This window comes from Passer domesticus, chromosome 8, assembly GCF_036417665.1.
Source record: "Passer domesticus isolate bPasDom1 chromosome 8, bPasDom1.hap1, whole genome shotgun sequence".
Taxonomy (NCBI): domain Eukaryota; kingdom Metazoa; phylum Chordata; class Aves; order Passeriformes; family Passeridae; genus Passer; species Passer domesticus.
In genome coordinates, this window is record NC_087481.1 from 1,952,712 (window position 1) to 1,974,047 (window position 21,336).

General features: G+C 49.8%; 3 protein-coding genes across 3 annotated transcripts in view; 1 reads left to right on the forward strand and 2 right to left on the reverse strand.

The window, feature by feature from the left end:
• Nucleotides 1-21,336, reverse strand: part of LOC135306049 (zinc finger protein 420-like) — a 415,160-nt gene that overhangs the window by 180,965 nt on the left and 212,859 nt on the right. The window lies entirely within an intron of this gene.
• The window catches only part of LOC135305938 (zinc finger protein 420-like), a 71,365-nt gene that overhangs the window by 35,002 nt on the left and 15,027 nt on the right, over nucleotides 1-21,336 (forward strand). The window lies entirely within an intron of this gene.
• On the reverse strand, nucleotides 18,995-19,912 carry LOC135305939 (olfactory receptor 14J1-like). The gene has a single exon (XM_064429516.1). The coding sequence runs from the start codon at nucleotides 19,910-19,912 to the stop codon at nucleotides 18,995-18,997; it is 918 nt and encodes a 305-aa protein (XP_064285586.1).

The following is a 21,336-nucleotide window of genomic DNA, read 5'->3' on the forward strand; positions in this document are numbered from 1 at the left end:
TCCCGCAGGAAAGAAGGGGACAGAGTGTTCAGCAGGGCCTGTGCTGAAAGGACAAGGGGGGATGGCTTTCAACTGCAGCAGGTTGATTGAAGCTGCATCTAAGGAAGCTGCTCTTTTCCACTGGGGGTGGTGGGGCACTGGCCCAGGCTGTGCACAGAGGCTGTGCATGCCCCATCCTTGGCAACAGGGCTCTGAGCAGCACGCTCTGGGGGAAGACTGCTCAGCTGGGAACAAGATGTTGTTCTTCAGGCTCCCTTGCAAGCCCAACCGTTCAGGGACTCCATCATTCCATGGTCTCCACTGTCCACTTCAGATGGAGCCTGGGAACTGTGATGTCACAGCCCACGCTCCAGCGTGGAATGTCCAGCGCCCAGCAAAGGGCACAACACAACCCTTGGCCGCTGTGTTGACACGCTCTGCACCTTGCTCCTGCCCTCGCCTTTCACTCTTCTTATCCCCTCAATACCCCCATCATTCCTGACAGCTCCTGAGTGCCTGGATTTCATCATCCAGCCCTGCAGGATGCTCTCCTTTGTTCTGAGGAAGGTCTGGTGCCATTCCATGGAGGTGGACACCCCCACCTGCCCGGGTGGGCTGGAGCTCTGTGGGGATGGAGTGGGACAGGGACCCCACTCTGAGGTTTTTCTACCGCTGCATTCTGTCCCAGATGGAGAGGAGGAGATGGAGGTAGATACAAAGATTGATATGGAGGAGGAGATGGAAATGGACGGAGAAGACCCTGGAGAGGAAGAGATGGATGTGGATGTGGATGAGGAAGAAGAGATGGATGTGGATGTGGAAGAGTCCATTGAGGACATGGATATTGATTAAGAAGGTGAGGAAGAGGCCATGATCTTGGCATGAAGAGCAATGCCAGCTGCAGGACAGGCAGAGTGGGTCTCCTGCTGCCAGGCTGGGACTGGGCTTGGTGCTCCCTGCTCAGGGACATTGTACCCAGTGCACTGGATTCTGGTGGCCATCCACAGCCTGTCCTCTGCCTGCTTTGCTCCACACAAGCTCCATGCCAGACCCAGCCAGGCTCAGTTCTGCTAGCAGAGTCCTGCTGCTGGGCCAGTGTCTGCCAGCCTGGGGGCACATGCAAGAGCCCTCTGTGCCTGACTGGAGTGACCGTGGCATTTGCTTTTCTTCCAGGTGCGATGGACATCACAGAGACACCACCCTTGTGTATATATGTTCTACAGTTTGTTGTTTTTCTTCAGAATGTAGATTGTAGGGCTATTTTTGACTTCTGTAAATACGTTTCCCATAGTTTTCCTACGTAGGTTTTTCTGTATATATGTTCTATTGATTGTTGTTGTTACAAATATACTTGCAATGTAAATATGTTCCGTATTTTTGCTGCTGTTCTTCTGTAATAAACAGATTTTATTTTTCACATCCCAGTTCTCCTTGCTTTTGCTTGGGGCACAGGCTGCATTTTGCAAAGTTGTAGTTTCCACTTGCTCCAGGTTCCCAGGGCTGGACATCAGAAGTAGATGAAGGGGAAAAAATCCACAATTAAGAGTGTCCAGGACACTCAGAGCCAAAAGAAGCGCAGGGCATCAGGAAAGAGGGAAGCACGTGCTCCAAACAACAGCAGAAATGAAGTGAGAGCTCTGGAGGGAACAAAAGAAAGAGGAAGCCTGAAGAAAGGAAAAAACGTCTCCTCACAAGGTGTTTTGCTTTTTTTCATTGAGAGTCTCTTCTATCATGTGGTGGAAACCCAGAAAAATAAAGGTCAGGAGAAGCATGGTTTATTGGGAACATTCCTCCATAGTAGACAATCCTTGCGCAAATCATTCCATGCAGCAGTCACATATTTTATTGCTTCTCTTCCTGGGGAAGCAGAGTTGCTTTATTTACTCCAAGCAAGATTTTCTCCCTCCTCCCTGGCAAAGAACAAGCTCCCATCCTGGCAAGCGCTCGCTGCTTTCCTTAACACTCATCACACCCATGCTAAGGAGAGTGGAGCAGGTTAATTTATCACTTGTTGCAAGTTCTAAGTCCTTCTTAGATAAGGACCACGTTCAGCTGAGTGACAGTGAAGCAAAATGGCAAGCCAGGAATACATTGCCCTGCACACAACATCCTCCATTCCCATGGATGGTTTCTCACTGGCACACAGGAGGAAGGAAGGAACCCAAATGCATCATTGTACATCAAGTCATACATGCTGAGGGATGAACAGATCTCACGGGGATATGGAAACCCCCCCTGAAAAGCAGTTCAGAGAAATCCTGAGCTGTTTTGTGGTCCTAGGCATGAAGATGCTCAGGATCTTCCACAGATGCTCAGCAGGCAGTAGGATTGCGGCTGAATGTCACTCTGGAAATGCCAGTGGCTCAGCTGAGAGCTCTGGGAGTGACTGACACTGCACTGAGAGGGGCCACAGGCCTGCAAGGGTCTTTCATCAGGAGCAAACAGCAGCCTGGAGGGTGGGCAATGCTGGATCTGTACCACTGTGTGCTCATCCTTCACCTGAATGTGGAGCTGCCCCCAAAGTTGCCATGCATCACTTTATCTTTTTCTCCTCTTGGGTATATTTTGGAGCAGCTGTTCTATGTGGCTTTTGATGGTGATCCTGTGGGAAGCAGCCATTTGCCTGCTGTGCTATCCTCGCAACTAATACTAACTCTTCATTTCCTTTAGTTTTACTTGGCATTTTTTATCTATTTGTTTGATTGGTTTGCTGCATGGGTTTGTTTGTTTAATTGACTGGGTTTTTGTCTGATTTGGTTTGAGTTTTTTTTTTGTTTTTCATAAATGACTGGTGAAGTTGGCAAAGCCAAACTCAAGATAATGTAAACCAGGATCAGCTTTCCAGAAATTCCTTTTGGCTGGGTTTAGCTGCATCCCCCAGGCTCAGGATCACTAGTATATTTTCAGGTTTTGCTCTGCATATCAGCCTGCCCAGACTCCGCTTGGTATTTCACAAATGGAGAAGACAATGGACATTGTGCCAAGCTTCCTTTCAAACAGAAAAACCTGCGACAGCATAACAGAAAAGAAGAAAAAAAATATCACCAGTTAGAACAGAACCAGTGTCCCACCATCTTCCCCTCCACTGTTATTAATTTTGTACATTTAGAGGCAAACCTGGGTCTAAAGCTTGCATCTCTCAGTTCCGGATGCTATTTGCTACCCTGCAGCCTTGACTCGCCCTGATGTGACTGACTGCTGGGCAAGTGGGGCTGAGGATGCTCAGCCTGGAGAGAGGAGACACTGGGAGGCCTCCCTGTGGCTGTGCAGGACTGGAAGGGTCCCGCAGGAAAGAAGGGGACAGAGTGTTCTGCAGGGCCTGTGGTGACAGGACAAGGGGGGATGGCTTTCAACTGCAGCAGGTTGATTGAAGCTGCATCTAAGGAAGCTGCTCTTTTCCACTGGGGGTGGTGGGGCACTGGCCCAGGCTGTGCACAGAGGCTGTGCATGCCCCATCCTTGGCAACAGGGCTCTGAGCAGCACGCTCTGGGGGAAGACTGCTCAGCTGGGAACAAGATGTTGTTCTTCAGGCTCCCTTGCAAACCCAACCGTTCAGGGACTCCATTATTCCATGGTCTCCAGTGTCCACTTCAGATGTATCCTGGGAACTGTGATGTCACAGCCCACGCTCCAGCGTGGAACGTCCAGCGCCCAGCAAAGGGCACAACACAAGCCTTGGCCGCTGTGTTGACACGCTCTGCACCTTGCTCCTGCCCACTCTGCTTGTCACCTTTCCTCAGTCCTGAAAGATCCTTAGTGCCTGGATTTTGTCATCCAGCCTTGCAGGATGCTCCCCTTTGTCCTGAGGAAGGTATGGTGCCATTCCATGGAGGTGGACAACACCCACCTGCCCGGGTGGGCTGGAGCTCTGTGGGCATGGAGTGGGACAGGCAGCCCACTCTGAGGTTTTGCTGCCTCTGCAGGCTGTCCCAGATGGAGAAGAGGAGATGGAGGTGGATATAGAGATTGATAGAGAGGAGGACATGGAAATGGACGGAGAAGACACCGGCGAGGAGGAGATGGAGGTGGAGGTGGAGGTGGTTGTGGAAGAGGAAGACATGGAATTGGATATGGAAGAGTCCATTGAGGACATGGACATTGATTAAGAAGGTGAGGAAGAGGCCATGATCTTGGCACGAAGAGCAATGCCAGCAGCAGGACAGGCAGAGTGGGTCTCCTGCTGCCAGGCTGGGGCTGGGCTGGGTGCTCCCTGCTCAGGGACATTGTACGCAGGGCACTGGATTCTGGTGGCCATCCACAGCCTGTCCTGTGCCTGCTTTGCTCCACACAAGCTCCGTCCCAGACCCAGCCAGGCTCAGTTCTGGGAGCAGAGTCCTGCTGCTGGGCCAGCGTGTGCCAGCCTGGGGGCACATGCAAGAGCCCTCTGTGCCTGACTGGAGTGACCGTGGCATTTGCTTTTCTTCCAGGTGCGATGGACATTATGGAGTGAGATGCCACCCCTTTGTACATACGTTTTACACTTTGATGTTTTCTTCAGGATATATGTTTTAGGGCTACTTTTGACTTTTGTAAATACGTTTCAAATATTTTTTGTTAGATAGGTTTTTCTGTATATATGTTCTATCGATTGTTGTTACAAATATTCTTGCAATGTAAATATGTTCTGTAATTTTGCTGCTGTTCTTCTGTAATAAACAAATTTTATTTTTCACACCCCAGTTCTCCTTGCATTTGCTTCAGGCACAGGCAGCATATTGCCAAGTTGTAGTTTCCACTTGCTCCAGGTTCCCAGGGCTGGAGGTCAGAAGTAGATGAAGGGGAAAAAATCCACAATTAAGAGTGTCCAGGACACCCAGAGCCAAAAGAAGCGCAGGGCATCAGGAAAGAGGGAAGCACGTGCTCCAAACAACAGCAGAAATGAAGTGAGAGCTCTGGAGGGAACAAAAGAAAGAGGAAGCCTGAAGAAAGGAAAAAACGTCTCCTCACAAGGTGTTTTGCATTTTTTCATTGAGAGTCTCTTCTATCATGTGGTGGAAACCCAGAAAAATAAAGGTCAGGAGAAGCATGGTTAATTGGGAACATTCCTCCATAGTAGACAATCCTTGTGCAAATCACCCCATGCAGCACTCACATATTTAATTGCTTCTCTTCCTGGGGATGCAGAGTTGCTTTATTTACTCCAAGCAAGATTTTCTCCCTCCTCCCTGGCAAAGAACAAGCTCCCATCCTGGCAAGCGCTCGCTGCTTTCCTTAACACTCATCACACCCATGCTAAGGAGAGTGGAGCAGGTTAATTTATCACTTGTTGCAAGTTCTAAGTCCTTCTTAGATAAGGACCATGTTCAGCTGAGTGACAGTGAAGCAAAATGGCAAGCCAGGAATACATTGCCCTGCACACAACATCCTCCATTCCCATGGATGGTTTCTCACTGGCACACAGGAGGAAGGAAGGAACCCAAATGCATCATTGTACATCAAGTCATACATGTTGAGGGATGAACAGATCTCACGGGGATATGGAAACCCCCCCTGAAAAGCAGTTCAGAGAAATCCTGAGCTGTTTTATGGTCCTAGGCATGAAGATGCTCAGGGTCTTCCACAGATGCTCAGCAGGCAGTAGGATTGTGCCTGGATGTCACTCTGGAAATGCCAGTGGCTCAGCTGAGAGCTCTGGCAGTGACTGACGCTGCACTGAGAGGGGCCACAGTCCTGCAAGGGTCTTTCATCAGGAGCAAACAGCAGCCTGGACGGTGGGCAATGCTGGATCTGTACCACTGCGTGATCATCCTTCACCTGAATGTGGAGCCGCCCCCAAAGTTGCCACGGATCACTTTTTATTTTTCTCCTGTTGGGTATATTTTGGAGCAGATGTTCTATGTGTCTTTTGATGGTGATCCTGTGGGAAGCAGCCATTTGCCTGCTGTGCTATCCTCACAACTAATACTAACTCTTCATTTCCTTTGGTTTTATTTGGGGTTTTTTATCTATTTGTTTGATTGGTTTGCTTCATGGGTTTGTTTGTTTGTTTGATTGATTTGGGTTTTTGTCTGATTTGGTTTGAGTTTTTTGTTTGCTTTTTCATAAAAGACTGGTGAAGTTGGCAAAGCCAAACTCAAGATAATGTAAACCAGGATCAGCTTTCCAGAAATTGCTTTTGGCTGGGTTTAGCTGCATCCCCCAGGCTCAGGATCACTAGTATATTTTCAGGTTTTGCTCTGCATATCAGCCTGCCCAGACTCCGCTTGGTGTTTCACAAATGGAGAAGACAATGGACATTTTGACAAGCTTCCTTTCAAACTGAAAAACCTGGGGCAGCATGACAGAAAAGAAGAAAAATAAATCACCAGTTAGAACAGAACCAGTGTCCCACCATCTTCCCCTCCACTGTTATTGTTTACATTTAGAGGCAAACCTGGGTCTAAAGCTTGCATCTCTCAGTTCCTGATGCTATTTGCTACCCTGCAGCCTTGACTGGCCCTGATGTGACTGACTGCTGGGCAAGTGGGGCTGGGGATGCTCAGCCTGGAGAGAGGAGACACTGGGAGGCCTCCCTGTGGCTGTGCAGGACTGGAAGGGTCCCGCAGGAAAGAAGGGGACAGAGTGTTCAGCAGGGCCTGTGCTGAAAGGACAAGGGGGGATGGCTTTCAACTGCAGCAGGTTGATTGAAGCTGCATCTAAGGAAGCTGCTCTTTTCCACTGGGGGTGGTGGGGCACTGGCCCAGGCTGTGCACAGAGGCTGTGCATGCCCCATCCTTGGCAACAGGGCCCTGAGCAGCACGCTCTGGGGGAAGACTGCTCAGCTTGGAACAAGATGTTGTTCTTCAGGCTCCCTTCCAAGCCCAACCGTGCAGGGACTCCATCATTCCATGGTCTCCAGTGTCCACTTCAGATGGAGCCTGGGAACTGTGATGTCACAGCCCACGCTCCAGCTGGAACGTCCAGCGCCCAGCAAAGGGCACAACACAACCCTTGGCCGCTGTGTTTGCACGCTCTTCACCCTGCTCCTGCCCACCCTGCTTGTCACCTTTCCTCAGTCCTGAAAGATCCTTAGTGCTTGGATTTCATCATCCAGCCCTGCAGGATGCTCCCCTTTGTTCTGAGGAAGGTATGGTGCCATTCCATGGAGGTGGACAACACCCACCTGCCCGGGTGGGCTGGAGCTCTGTGGGGATGGAGTGGGACAGGGACCCCACTCTGAGGTTTTGCTGCCTCTGCAGGCTGTCCCAGATGCAGAAGAGGAGATGGAGGTGGATATAGAGATTGTTAGAGAGGAGGACATGGAGACGGAGGGAGAAGGCACTGGGGAGGAGGAGATGGAGGTGGAGGTGGAGGTGACGGTGCAAGAAGAGATGGATGTGGATATGGAAGAGTCCATTGAGGACATGGACATTGATTAAGAAGGTGAGGAAGAGGCCATGATCTTGGCATGAAGAGCAATGCCAGCAGCAGGACAGGCAGAGTGGGTCTCCTGCTGCCAGGCTGGGGCTGGGCTGGGTGCTCCCTGCTCATGGACATTGTACCCAGGGCACTGGATTCTGGTGGCCATCCACAGCCTGTCCTGTGCCTGCTTGCTCCACACAAGCTCCATGCCAGACCCAGCCAGGCTCAGTTCTGCTAGCAGAGTCCTGCTGCTGGGCCAGCATGTGCCAGCCTGGGGGCACATGCAAGAGCCCTCTGTGCCTGACTGGAGTGACCGTGGCATTTGCTTTTCTTCCAGGTGCGATGGACATCATGGAGAGAGATGCCACCTTTTTCTACATACGTTTTACACTTTGATGCTGTCTTTAGGATATTAGTTTTAGGGCTTTTTGTCTTCTGTAAATACGTTTCATATATTTTTTGTTAGATAGGTTTTTCTGTATATATGTTCTATCGATTGTTGTTGTTACAAATATTCTTTCAATGTAAATGTATTCTGCATTTTTGCTGCTGTTCTTCTGTAATAAACAAATTTTACTTTTCACACCCCAGTTCTCCTTGCATTTCCTTCAGGCACACACAGCATTTTGCAAAGTGGTTTTTTCCACTTGCTCCAGGTCGCCAGGACTGGGGGTCCCTGGCACAGCCACCCCAGGAGTGGGGGTCCCTGTGCACAGAGATGTTCCCCTGACAGAGGTGAGCCTCTCTGTGCAGTTTCTCTGGACACACTTGGGAGCTGTAGGGGCAAAGCCCAGCGTGCCCTGGCCCATGGATCCCATGTTGGAGCAGGGCTGAGCCTGTGTGCTCCTGCAGAGCCTCAGCCATGGCTCTTCCCTGGGCAGCCCCAGGGCTAAGGAGGGAGCACTGGGCTGTGGGCAAGCCCTGCTCCTGGGCACCCTGAGGGGCTGGAGCCAGCCTGGAGGGAGCCTCAGCCCTACATGGACCAAGATTTCCTTTGGAAACCCTCTCTCTCCCCAGACTCTGCTGAGCACAACAAGAATTGATTTTCCTAGTTCAAGGTGTGACCTCCATTGGCACAAATGTGTCCCTTGCACTTTCTAGCACAGCAAATGGCAGTGCTTGTAATCCCTGTTCAGCACACTCTGCTCAGGCAGCAAAACATCTGAACCTGAGGGAACATCTGACATTAGCATCAACCTGCAGAGAGCTACAGGGGGAGAACCTACCCCCAAGCACCACGAGAAATACTTGACACTGATAGTCTGGGGCAGAGCTGAAACTAAAGTATTTTAATGCCAAGAGAGAGAAATTTTTATTGCTGAATTCATTCTGCAAGAATAATAATGGGAGCTTTTAGTCTCCTCACCTGCCACAGATGTGTATTGCCAAGTTTTTGCTTCTGGCTTATGACTGATTTTGATGAATCTGTTCAGAACCCTGATGCTGTTCCTGGCTAAGGTGCAGAGATGATATTTCAGAGCCAGATGAGCTCAGCACATCTTGTGCAAGGCAGAATTTCCAGAACCAGACATTCAGGCCATGCAAACTGACAAGTTTTCATCTCTGTGCAAAGATCAGTATTAGGACATCCCTGATGTACCACACATTTCTCAGAGCTGTCCCTTTCACCCAGCTCTCCCCAGTCACTTCACAGACTTCACTCTAAGCAGTTTCTGATAGAGCTCAGTAGCACATGGGATTTAATCCTGGTTTTTCTTCATCTTCTCCAGAGCTGTCTCCAGACACGGTGTGTGGGCACCATCTGGCAGCAGCAGCATTAACCTGTCACCTCCCCGACACTGAGGTTCATGTCACAACTTTTCATCAAAAGCAGCAAATCAATGATTCCCACTGGGTCCCACAAAGCTCCGTGGGGAGTTTGTGTGGCTGCAGTACCAGCACCAGCCCTGGTGCTCAGAATTTCAGGAGGAGATACAGAAGGAATCAGCCATTCACAGGGAAAAACATCCTTTTGCAGGGCTCAGATCCCCACAACTCTGGTAACCCAGACTCTGCATTTACACTTTGGCCTCTGTGCCTTACTCTTCCTCTCACTAAAGTCCTGACAGTTTATCTCATGCTCAGGTTTCCAAGATAATTCAAAGCAGCTTTAGGAGCAGGGATATATGGGAACTGTCCCAAGGCTCAACAAAATTTCTCTCCTCAGGCCTGACAATTCCAGCTAAGGAGAGAGGAAAAGCCTGCATGAAAGAGGTGTGAAATCAAAGCAGTAATCAAATTGAGGTATAATGAGAGCAGCTGAAGAGGTTTTCCGTGTTCAGAACAAGATTAGCAGCTCCAGGCACAGGAGGGATGTGACATTCTCCCTGCTGTAACAACTCTGTCATCTCAATTGCATCTCAAATCCTCCTCCCCAGCTCTGGGACCTGTTCAGCCACAAACGTGGTGCTGAATTTTTAAAGCAAAGTGGAAGCTGGTCAGAGAGCTGGTTTGCAAATAAAAATCACAGAGGACCAGCTGGAGCAGAGAGAGGCAGAGCCTGGCCCTGGGGGGCAGCACAGCCACACAACACATGCCTGAAACTCTAAGAAATTAAAGAACTTGCCACTGGTTTTCCCTCAGGAGCTACAGAAGGTGCTTTATGGAATCCCTGCCTCCTTCACACTGCACCAGCATGCAGGAGAGCGCAAGGATGAAGATTACAGCACCTGCTGCTGCTGCTTCCATCTCCTGACTCAAATCTCCCCAAAATCTGTCACTATTGGGCCTTTCCAAAGTCTCAGATTCACTTGGTCCTTGCAGGATTTTGGTTCTGAGGAGCATGAAGGGAGATAAAGGCACTTGCAGACACCAGAGATGCAGTTGGTGCCTGAGGTGCATTTCACTGCCCAGGTTAGTGCCTCTAAAACCATCAAAAGCAGCCCCTTTGACAGCACCAAGCCAAGAGCAGAACTCCAGGGCCTGCACATGGTTGGAAATGTCATTGTTTAATATTCCTCTCCCAGTCTCTCATTTCATGGTGCCATTGCAGGGGTTAATCCCATCACTCAGCAGCAAGTCTTGGCAATCAGCTTCAGATGGATTTTTAGTGCTGAGCAAATAAGAGGCAATTTTACTTTGTCTCCAGTGAATGAAATTTCACCTAAATCAGACAAACTCTGTGTTCTGAGGCTGGCCAGACACTAACCACTGCCAGGTCCCCAAGCCTGGATGTCAAACTGCTCTAATACTGAAAAGTTCAATTTATTTGGCTTTGTGTACAAGATTATTCTCTCTCAAAAGAATTGGGATCCATAGACTTGCATTTCCAAGCAAACTAAACTCAGACCAGCCACAGAGTGCACAAGAGACAAGAAAAGAAATAAAGATTTCTAAGGAGATGGAAATTGAATGCGGAGTTTATCCCATTAGAGAAAGTTTCATAAATTATCACCTGCCAGCTCCTTGCCTTCACTTGTGTGGCCACGACTGAATACACTCACAGATAAGAAAATGTTTGTCCTCCTGAAAACTGGGACTAGAAGTAGAAAAAGGCTCAGATATCGGAATTAGAAGACAACATAATGAAAAGAGCTGCCTTATAATAGCAAGATATGATGGACAGCAGGAATGACTGAAGCCAGCAATGATAAGTCCATGAACTATTCATGCTACAAAGATTTCTGACAAAACCTCCAATAACCCAAAAGCAATGTTTTGTCTGGCAGAGGTGATAGGAACCCTGTGCATTTAATTCAGTCATTGACAGCAAATGGAGATCAGCTTGAAGCCCATTTGCTCCACTACTACTTATTTTTTTTCACCCAGCAAATGAAATTACATCTACTCTTTGGGAAGAAATTACTGCTTTGAGAGGTTCAAGGCAAAGAGTTTCTTCCCATACCCACTCATAATCAGTCACCAAGAGAAATATTTTCTAAACAGATCTCTTCAAAATTTTGGAGTGACTTTCAACATAAATAACTTGGCTATTTTGCTCAAAATGATAAGGGAATTGAATTGGGCTCCCTCAGCTTAAAAAGAAGTGTTTCTTCCTAGTTCTTCACAAAGAGGAACAAAACACTTTGTTGCAGAAAACTGAAGGGAGGAAGAGGTTCCTTTCCCCCTGAGCTGCACAATAGGAGACAATTTGTCTCCAAGAGGGAATAAAACCCAGGAAATTTCCAGTTCTTTTAGTGTAAGGGAAAAGCTCTGAGGATCACAGCTGTGGGAGACACAGAGAGGGAGGAGCAGGGATCTGCTGGGGGTTTTTGGGGTAGGGGACAGATTAAAGAAGTGTTCAAGCAAAACCTGTGAGAGCTCAAGACTCCATCCCTCAGAGGAGAAACTCAGTTTGACCCAAATGCCATTCAAATCCAACAAACATTGAGGCATTTCCCGAAACTCTGCTGGGCCATCAGGTACCACCCAAATCACTCTGTGGGACCAGGGCAGCAGGGCCCTGGCACGGGACAGAGATGCTCCCCTGGGAAGCCGCCTGCATTGCCCGTGGGATTCAAGATCTACTTCTGAAGACCCCAACATCCAAAAACCTTGACACTCAAAGCCTTTAATTTGGGGTTTCACTTCTCCACTTGTCTGTTGCCACTAGGCAGCTGCTCCTCAACACCCTTCTGATGGGTACAAATGTTCTCCTAATTTCCAGCCTAAACAGGAAGTTACTTCCATTCATTCTTCTGTAAGTACTGGGAGCTTGTACCTGATTTGCTCTTCCTCTCCTAGTGTGCATTTGTGCAGATAAAATGCCTAAGCCAGGAGCATTTCCTTGTTTAAATCATGTCATTTATTTCATTCCCATATAGTTGCACGGATTTAGCACTGGCTCAACACTCAGAATGTTGACAGCACAAAGTCCAGTTCTCACACCAGCTCCTCCAAGTTTTGGACCAATTCTGCAAAGAAGGAAATACAGCAAAGAAATTCCAAACAGGGGCCTAATAAAGATAATAAAATGCCACATGCCTATGTTTGCTGCAGGGAAGAACAGTGCTATTTATTAAATCATTACAAACAATTAAAGAAGCAGAGAGGAGGAAGACAGTGCTATCGTTGGCAGCTCCCCAGTCCTCTGCCCCTGGCATGAATTTCATAAAGCACAAATCTCCCAGCAGAAATCCCTCAGCAATTGATTTCCTCCTCGTGGAACACAGCAGGCACACACCCTGGCTTTCCTGGCCAGAAAAGAAGAATTTGCCTTGACGTTTTTCCCAGGCACGCAGCTGTGAAGTCAAATCCCCCTCCCTGCCCTGCCAGGAGATTCCTGAAGTGACAACTTTCTGTAGGGTGACAACCCTCTGGAGAGGCACAGAGAGCTTTGTGTCAGTGTAAGGCACCCCCACAAGGGCAGATCCCTCATTCAGGCTCCATCTTTGTTCACAAGCAGCTCCTAGCAGAAAATTCGCAGTGATTGCATTTCCCCAGAACAGGTAATTTCAAGCACATTTTTCTCTTGAGCTGTTCTGCCTTCCACAAAAGCAGCGTGCCAGGGATTGCTTTGGAGCATCAGGAAACATAGCAACACCCAACAGCCAAGACCATCCAAAGCCACTTATCAGCTCATCCCTACATCTTCTGGACTCACTTGAATGCCCGGGAGAGTCTGAAAAGCCAACTGTTTTCCAAGAAACTTGTTGTTTGTTGTGCAATTGAAAGGTAAATGACAGGGACAACCAGCCCCACACAGGCGCCTCAGGCAGGGGAAGGAGCAGGAGGGATCCATCCCTAACTGGCAGAGGTGCAGCTCAAGTGATGCTCGTTCACTGTTTGGATTGCTTTTGTTGCTTTTACATTAACAACGCATCTCCACGCCACAACTGTTCTCCCTCCCTGCAGCCACAGGAAAACAATTCACTGCTCTCTCACCTCTTTCTTGCCTCTGCCTGAAATAATTTTTTCCCTCATACAACCAGCAAAACAGGGGTTGTTTTCATGCTGGAAATAAGTCCACAAACTCTTGACTGATTTCAATAAGGAGAACATCACTACAAACCACCCATTACTCAGATGCCCCAGGGTAGCAAGGGAGGGAAATTTGACCACAGAGGTGGCAACACCAGCCATGGGTAACAGCATCACATTCTGCCTCTCTCACGGATGCTTTTCTTTCCAGTCCAGAAAATTCCCTGTCCTTTTTAGGGCTGTAGAAGGCTGCTGCCTGCCCCACAAAAGGAGGAGCAAACCAAGCAGGAATGCTGCAGAACACCTCTGTTCCTATGATAGTATTCTGCTGAACCCATAAATCTGCAGAAGAATGGGCACTGCCAACTTCTGATTGCAGAGGAAGGAGTTCATCACATCTTTACTGTAAATTAGCATATATCAGAGATGGAGAATTGATTGCCAAGTAACCTGCAGAGACACAAAACTGTTCTGCAGTTTTCTAGGACTCACTCAGCAGTACAAAAAGGTTATTGATGCAGTTGGGGAGTGTTTCTGTACAGCATGTGCACCTTCTGACATCCCAGGTGGGGAAAAATTTACTTAACATTTGCAAGGAGAAAGCAATTCTTGTTATTAAAAAAAGAAAAAAGGAGAAAATAAATAGAAAATCAAATTCATGGCAAAGAGCCTCATTAAGAGTTTGCAGAGTTTGGTGAAAACAGGTTATTTACAAGGAAATAATTTCCATCTGCCTTCAAGTGGAGTTGTGAAGCAGGTGGAGATGGAGATGTCTCAGGCACTGTGTTCCTTACTGACAAAATGGCACTGATATTACCAAGTATTAGAAGTGAAAAACTTCAGTGATAATGCAGCCCTCCAACACAAAACACCTTCTCCCATGCAGTCAGCACTTGTCTGAAATCATTCCCCTTGGCAGGAGACCCTGCATGGCCTGGTGAGTTCTGCACTTCAGAAATTATTCCCTGTGGAAAACACAGAGGTGTACCTTTATGTCTTGGCTTTTTCTGCATCTCCTCCACAAGCATGCAAAACTTCTTTTTGGTGTGGTTATCTATAGTTTCCACCAATATGATTTCTGATGCAAGCTTTATTTACCCAGCGTGCTGTGAAAGCCCCAGTCAAAGACCTCAGAGCTTCACTCCGCAGGGAATTAAATTTGGGGCTTTGCTTTGGGGCTCAAATTAGATTTTAAAGAGAGAAGAGCCAGGATTTCCTGACTGTCACTGCTCTTGGGGCTGTTTCTGGGACCCACACTGAATCCAGTCCCTCCCTCACTTGCTCAAGCTTCCCCACTATGGCCATGAGCATGGGGTGCTGATGAGCAGAGAGCAGCAGCCATAAAACTCATCTTGCAGTAATCCCTTCCCTTTTCCTTTTATATTTTGCATTTTAAATTATGAGTTTTAGAGCACACCATTTCCTACTCAATTCACCTGAGTTATGCAACTTACATTTTTCTCCATCACACTGACATAACCAGCACAGCTCATTCTCTTAGCACTGAATTTTCATGAGCACATACATGGCCACAAAAATTATGATGTCCTATTTAAGTAGGTCAGGCTGGTTTTAATTGTAAAACAGAGCTGTAATAAATTATTGCAGTTCAAAGCCAGAAGCAAGTTTCCCTAAGCTCAAACCAGGCCTTCTGCTTTTCCCTCTTTTCCTTACAATAGTTGATGGTATTGTAAACTTGGTACTCCACAATGTCTGCTGGCCAAAAGAGTGTGGAGAAAGGTGCCAACTCTGTGTAATTGCACTAGAAAACGTTGTTCCAGAAAACAGATTTCATCTCTTTTGTTGGTTTGGGGTTTTTTACAATGAACATATACAAAATATTAGACCATTTCTCTATAACATTATATTAAGGTGAAGATGAGTCATTTCACTGTTATAACAGAAAAGGGAGGGGAAACCAGAGTGAAGAAAGCAGCAAATTCATTCAGCAGCAATTTGCACTCCATAAGCCTCTGGTGCTGAGGCTTTTAGGCCAGAGGAGCTCTGCTATTTAAGCACACAAGCCAACACATTAAGCTGTTTCTTAGAGATATTGGAATATATTGCACAGAGCCTGCTCCTCAGTGAGATCCCTGGAGGGCTCCAGGCTGTTTTTCCAAGGATGCATTATAGCCTTGTTGCAGTGCTGCTGTTTGTAGAGACTCTCAGCTTTTCCAAACAGGTCAAGCAATGACAGAAAGGGTGACTTTTCACAAGTGGAATTTCAGATGGCATTAAAAAAGTCCGAGTGAATACTCATCTCACTTGGATGTGGCACGTACTGAGGGCTCTTAGCAGCTGTGTTACAACCAGCTTAATAGCAGCTAAATAATGTATATTCCTGCATTCCAGGACTGCTGATGGATCACAGCACTGCAGGCACAGGAAGGACAGGGATCCAGGGAAGAGCTGATTCCTACCTGCTGATTCACACTAACTTTGGGCTAAAAACATCCTTTTATTTTGGTTTTGCTCTCATCCTTTCAAACTAGGATTCTTCCTTATGTCTTAATCTTCAGCTGTGCTGAGGAACCTCCTTGCACACGCTCTGGGCACATCTGATCAAGGCAACCAGCAGGAAACAGAACCCTGTTAACAAATCCGTGGTCAAGAGAACTCCAAAAGGAAACAATTAGCTGTGCCCCAGAGTACTGCAGCACCAGGTCCTGTCACATCCAGGGCTTTTTCCTCACAGGTCCCACAGGCAAATTACACAAAAGCTGTCGCTCATGTGGGATGATGGAAGAATTCTGAGATAGAGAAGCAGAAAAGCTCCAAGTCCAGAGGACCAATTCACTCATTGATTGATGCAGCAGATTAGTTCCTCCTGCTTCCAGAGTTAAGGAGGATGAGGCAGCAGCATCTCTGGCACAGTCAGAGCCATGGAACAGTTTTTGCCCACTCCTTGTGGCAGCACTGTCCCAAGGGAGGCCCCAGGCCACTGCCCTGAGCCCCTCACATGCCACCAAGGCAATGAGCAGCAATGGAAAAGGGGAGGGTCCCCTTCCAGAAGCCTCCCTCTTCCAAAGGGCTCTGCTTTCAACAGACTGAGCTGGCTCAGGGCAGCAAACCAACCAAAGCACACACTCACTTCCAGCCCTGAAGAAAAGCAGGAAAAAATGCTGGAGAATAAAAACATCCTGGAATGGAAGCAGATTTTAATTTCTCTCTGGAGCAAGGCTGCTTGAAGCCAGATCAGCAGGGAGTGGGAGAGGAAATGAGAGTGTTTAAAGCAGCATTCCCTCTGCACTAAAATTCTCACAGATACGTATGAATTGCATCAAGACTGGCACCATGTCCTGGCTCCACTGTCACCAGTATCTACCAGAGCTCCATTAATTAACACATCTGACAGCACAGCTCCTGCTGGGAGCCAGGCAGCCTCTTGCAATGCTTCTCGCCCTCCACGGCTGCTGGCACCTCTGGGTGGCCCAAGCCAGCACCACGGGGCTGGGAAAGGTAGAAGAGCCAGGATCTTCAAGAAGTGCTGGGAATGAGGACTAACCCATTGCAGGAACCTCCCAACCTCTTTCCTGGCTGGGAAAGAGAGCAAAGAGCTTCAGTCAGACACCCACAAGCTCCTGGTGCTACAACTTTTATTCCCCATCACAGCAGGTCCGAGGAAATTGCTAACATGGCATTTGTGTAGATTGCTCCCCTGCAGAGACACACGGAGCAGTTACTAAAAAGAAACCCAACAAGGTGAGGTATAACAAGTCCTAGTGCCAGGTACTGCACTTGGGCCACAACAGCCCCTGCAGTGCTACAGGCTGGGGACAGAGTGGCTGGACAGCAGCCAGGCAGAAAGGGACCTGCAGGGACTGATGGACAGCAGGCTGGACATGAGGCAGCAGTGTGCCCAGGTGGCCAAGAAGGCCAATGGCTCCTGGCCTGACAGGGAATGGTGTGGCCAGCAGGAGCAGGGCAGTGATTCTTCCCCTGTGCTCAGCACTGGTTGGGCAGCACCTCGGGTGCTGTGTCCAGTTCTGGGCCCCCCCATTTAGGATGGGCATAGAAGGGCTGGAGCGTGTCCAGAGAAAAGCAACAAGGCTGGGGAGGGGTGTGGAGCACAAGTCCTGTGAGGAGCGGCTGAGGGAGCTGGGGTTGTTTATCCTGGAGAAGAGGAGGCTCAGGGAGACAAGGCGGTGTCAGGGCACAGGTTGGACTTGATGATCTCCAAGGTTTTTTCCAACCTTGCTGATTCTGTGATTCTCTGAAACCACCCTTGCAGCAGTTGCAGGATGAGCCCTGGGCCTCCTCTTCAGAAGCTCCAGCAGCCCAGGTGCCTCAGCTTCTCCTGCCAGCCCCAAAGCCCATCCTGTCAGTCCTGCAGAGCCTCTGCAGCTCCTCCTCATTGCCCAGAACAGGGAGCCCCACAGGCAGACACAGCAGCCCAGATGTGCCCCCCTGGCCTGGGGTGCCTCTGGCAAGGGAGCAGCACCAGGCACTGCAGGAGCCTGCAGACAATTCCTGCAGCACTTGGAGGATGATCCTGCTCCCCAAGGGATGTCCCATGGGGCCAAGTCAGGAACTGCAATGGGGAGTGGGGCCAGAGAGGAAAGGGCAAAAAGGGATGGGCTGTTTGCAGGGCAGGGAACAGGTCTGGACAATAGGAAGAAACCTGGATCAGGGATGGGTAAGGAAAGCAAAAGTGAAGCAAAGGAAATTCTTGGGGCAGTTTGGGGGTGGCTGCTAGGCAGCCCTGGCTCTGAGCAACAGCGTCTGCAGTGGCACAGGAAACTCCCAGCTGATGGGAACAAACTTTCTGGCTGACTGCAGAGGCCAGGACAAAGCTGAGTGGTTTCCCTGGAGTCCCCCAGACCTTGCTGGCCCCAAGGGCTGATGGCATTTCTGCTCCCTCAGGTTCATGTCCCCACAGAAGCAGCATGGGGGTGCTCCTGCCTGCTCTGTGCAATGCAAACAGGGGCTCCTGAGCCAGTGCTGCCGTGGCTGTGCCTGCAAGGATGCGGCACCTCTGTGAGCTGGGCGAGAGGCCAGGGCTGCAGAGGGGAGATGTTGTTGGCAGCTCCATGAGGACGCTCTGGGACGCTGCCCTGGGCTGTGCAGCGCACTGGGGATGGATCAGCCCCTGCTCTGCTGCTCCTTCCCGTCTCCCCCAGGGCCCTTGCAGAGCCCCAGCCATGCTGTTTGCCCCCAGCCTGCCCACGGCCAGCCTGGGGCTGCTCACCCTGGGGCTTTTCTGTGCTGAGCATTGGCCTGGCCGTGTTCTTGAGAGAGCCTGGGCCAGGAGCCTGCAGCCCCCAGGGCCTGGCCTGAGGCGTCAGCGCTGCCCCAGCAGTGCCCATGGCCTGTCCCTGCTGCAGCCCTGGCACTGCCACCCCCAGGACTGTGCCCGGCCCCGAGAGCACTCAGGCCCTGCAGCAACACCAGGGCCACCAGGGCAGCGGGGCAGGGCCATGGCAGCAGCACTGGCAACACCAAATGCTGCTGCTGCTGCTGGGCACAGCTGCTGGGCCAGCACTGATCTGCCCCCAGTTCTGCACACAGACATTGCTGCTGCAGCTCCAGAGAAGGCAAGAATAGACGGATCTCTGGGGAAAACTATGCTGGGGGATCCTTTATTTCCTTTAATCTCACCAAGAGCACAGTCCCTCATTGTCACAGTCTGTGGCCACAGGGAAAGTGGAGAGAAACTACATGAGAAATGGCATAAGGGATGACATTTCTTTTTGTTCTATAGGAAAAAATTAAAACAAAGGAAATTAATCTCCAAAATGAATCAGCAAGAAGTATCAAAGAGGGGTTTTATTATAAGTGATATGCAGAAATTAGCCAGCAGTTTAAGGTTCTGAACCTATTCAGTCATCAGTTTCCACACTGCAGCCTTGAGCTCCTGGTTCCTCAGGCTGTAGATGAAGGGGTTCAGGGCTGGAGGCACCACTGAGTACAGAACTGACAGGGCCAGATCCAGGGATGGGAAGGAGATGGAGGGGGGCTTCAGGTAGCTAAAAAATGAGCTGCTGATAAACAGGGAGAGCACGGCCAGGTGAGGGAGGCAGGTGGAAAAGGCTTTGTGTCGTCCCTGCTCAGAGGGGATCCTCAGCACAGCCCTGAAGATCTGCACATAGGAGAAAACAATGAACACAAAACAGCCAAATACCAAACACAGACTAACAGCAAGAAGCCCAAGTTCCCTGATGTTGGATTTGGAGCAGGAGAGCTTGAGGATCTGGGGAATTTCACAGAAGAACTGACCCAGGACATTTCCATGGCACAGGGGCAGGGAAAATGTATTGGCCGTGTGCATGAGACCATTGATAAAGCCACTGGCCCAGGCAGCTGCTGCCATGTGGGCACAAGCTCTGCTGCCCAGGAGGGTCCTGTAGTGCAGGGGTTTGCAGATGGACACGTAGCGGTCATAGCACATGATGGTCAGGAGGAAATACTCTGCTGAGATAAAGAACAGAAAGGAAAAGAACTGAGCAGCACATCCTGTGTAGGAGATGGTCGTGGTGTTCCAGAGGGAATTGTGCATGGCTTTGGGGACAGTGGTGCAGATGGAGCCCAGGTTGCTGAGGGCCAGGTTGAGCAGGAAGAAGAACATGGGCGTGTGCAGGTGGTGGCCGCAGGCTACGGCGCTGATGATGAGGCCGTTGGCCAGGAGGGCAGCCAGGGAGATGCCCAGCAAGAGGCAGAAGTGCAGGAGCTGCAGCTGCCGCGTGTCTGCCAATGCCAGCAGGAGGAAGTGGCTGATGGAGCTGCTGTTGGACATTTGCGGGGGCTGCACATGGGAACCTGTTCATGGAGAAAGGACAGTGACATGTCAGGAGAGGCTGCTTTGAGCCAGACCTGTGTCATGCCCTGTAGCCTGTCTCACTCGGACTCAAACACCCTTGTTCCTGCTCTGGGAAAACCTTCCCCCAGGTCCCTGCCTGAGCTCCAGCTGTGCTGGCTGAGTGTGCCAGGAACAGCTAGGGCTGTGTGTGGGGACACCCAGGAGGGCAGCTCAGAGCCTGGAAGGGCACAGCAAGGAGATCCCTGGCTATGCCCATGATGGGATCTCAGGGAGGAGGCTCAGCTCATTCCCCTTTCCCATGGACTGCTCTGCCCACAGCTCCACAGGTCCCAGGGAAGCTTGGACACCCCATTCCCGTGGACACCCTTGCCTGGCAGGAATGCCAAGGGCAGTGCCTGACTCAGCTGCTGCAAATGTCAGAGCCTTCCTGAGAGCAGCAGATAACAGTGACAATATCAGGGCATTGCAGAAACAAGAGAAGATGTTGTGGTGCTGTGCCTGGGAGGGCAGGGCAGAGACAGGCGGGCACTCAGGACAGTGTTCCCGTGCCCAGCTGTGCCCGGCACCTCCCACACACCAACAGTGCCCTCCTGCCCCAGCACTGCTCTCTTCAGCCCCCTCTCCTTCCCTGAGCATCTCCCTGAGCCTGGACATTCCCTCCTGAGAGGAGCCTTGTCCCTGCCAGTGCTCACAGAGCCCATCCCACCCTGTGTGCCCTGGCCCCAGCCCTACAGAAACCTGCCTGTGTGCAGGGCCCTGGCTGGGGCAGGCTCTGTGTGCAGGTGGGCAAGGGCAGCTCAGGAGAGCCCTGCTGGGCCCTGCAGAGGTGATGCTGCTGCTGTCCAGGGCTCAGGAGTGGCTGAGGGCCCTTTGGGAGGCTCCCAGAAGAGAGACTGACCAGCCAAAGTTACAGTTTTGGAGTCTCTGTAAATGTTCAAACATTACTTTGATGATCCTGCTTTGTCCCTTTCAACTCAGAATGTTCTGTGATTCTGGGATTACAATTCCTGTTCTGCCTCTCTCATCCCCCTGTTGTCTATAATCAAAAGAGTAAAAACCCCTTGCAGCAGTGCTAGAACAGTAAAGTAAAAACCAGACCTTTATTGGAAACTTCCATGTGTCCCAGTGGGGATGGGGCACACCCAGCCCCGGATTTCAACAATTTATTAAGGTTGAATAATTGGGGTATTTAATAGGAACATCCAATAGCAGATTGAGTTGCCCCAGTTACACACCCCTGGGTCAACCCATTGGGGTAGGTCCAAGGGCTTCTTTGCATTCACTTTTTGTTATGATTGCTCATATTCTGGGGAAAAAATAAAAAGTTCTTTTTGTAGGTCCTCTTCCTGATAACAATACTACACAGTATTTTAGGAATGGATTTAGACAGTCAGCTTATT

Excerpts from the sequence above, each read along its gene's own strand:
- LOC135305939 (XM_064429516.1), bottom strand. The coding sequence starts at position 19,912 with ATGTCCAACAGCAGCTCCATCAGCCACTTCCTCCTGCTGGCATTGGCA.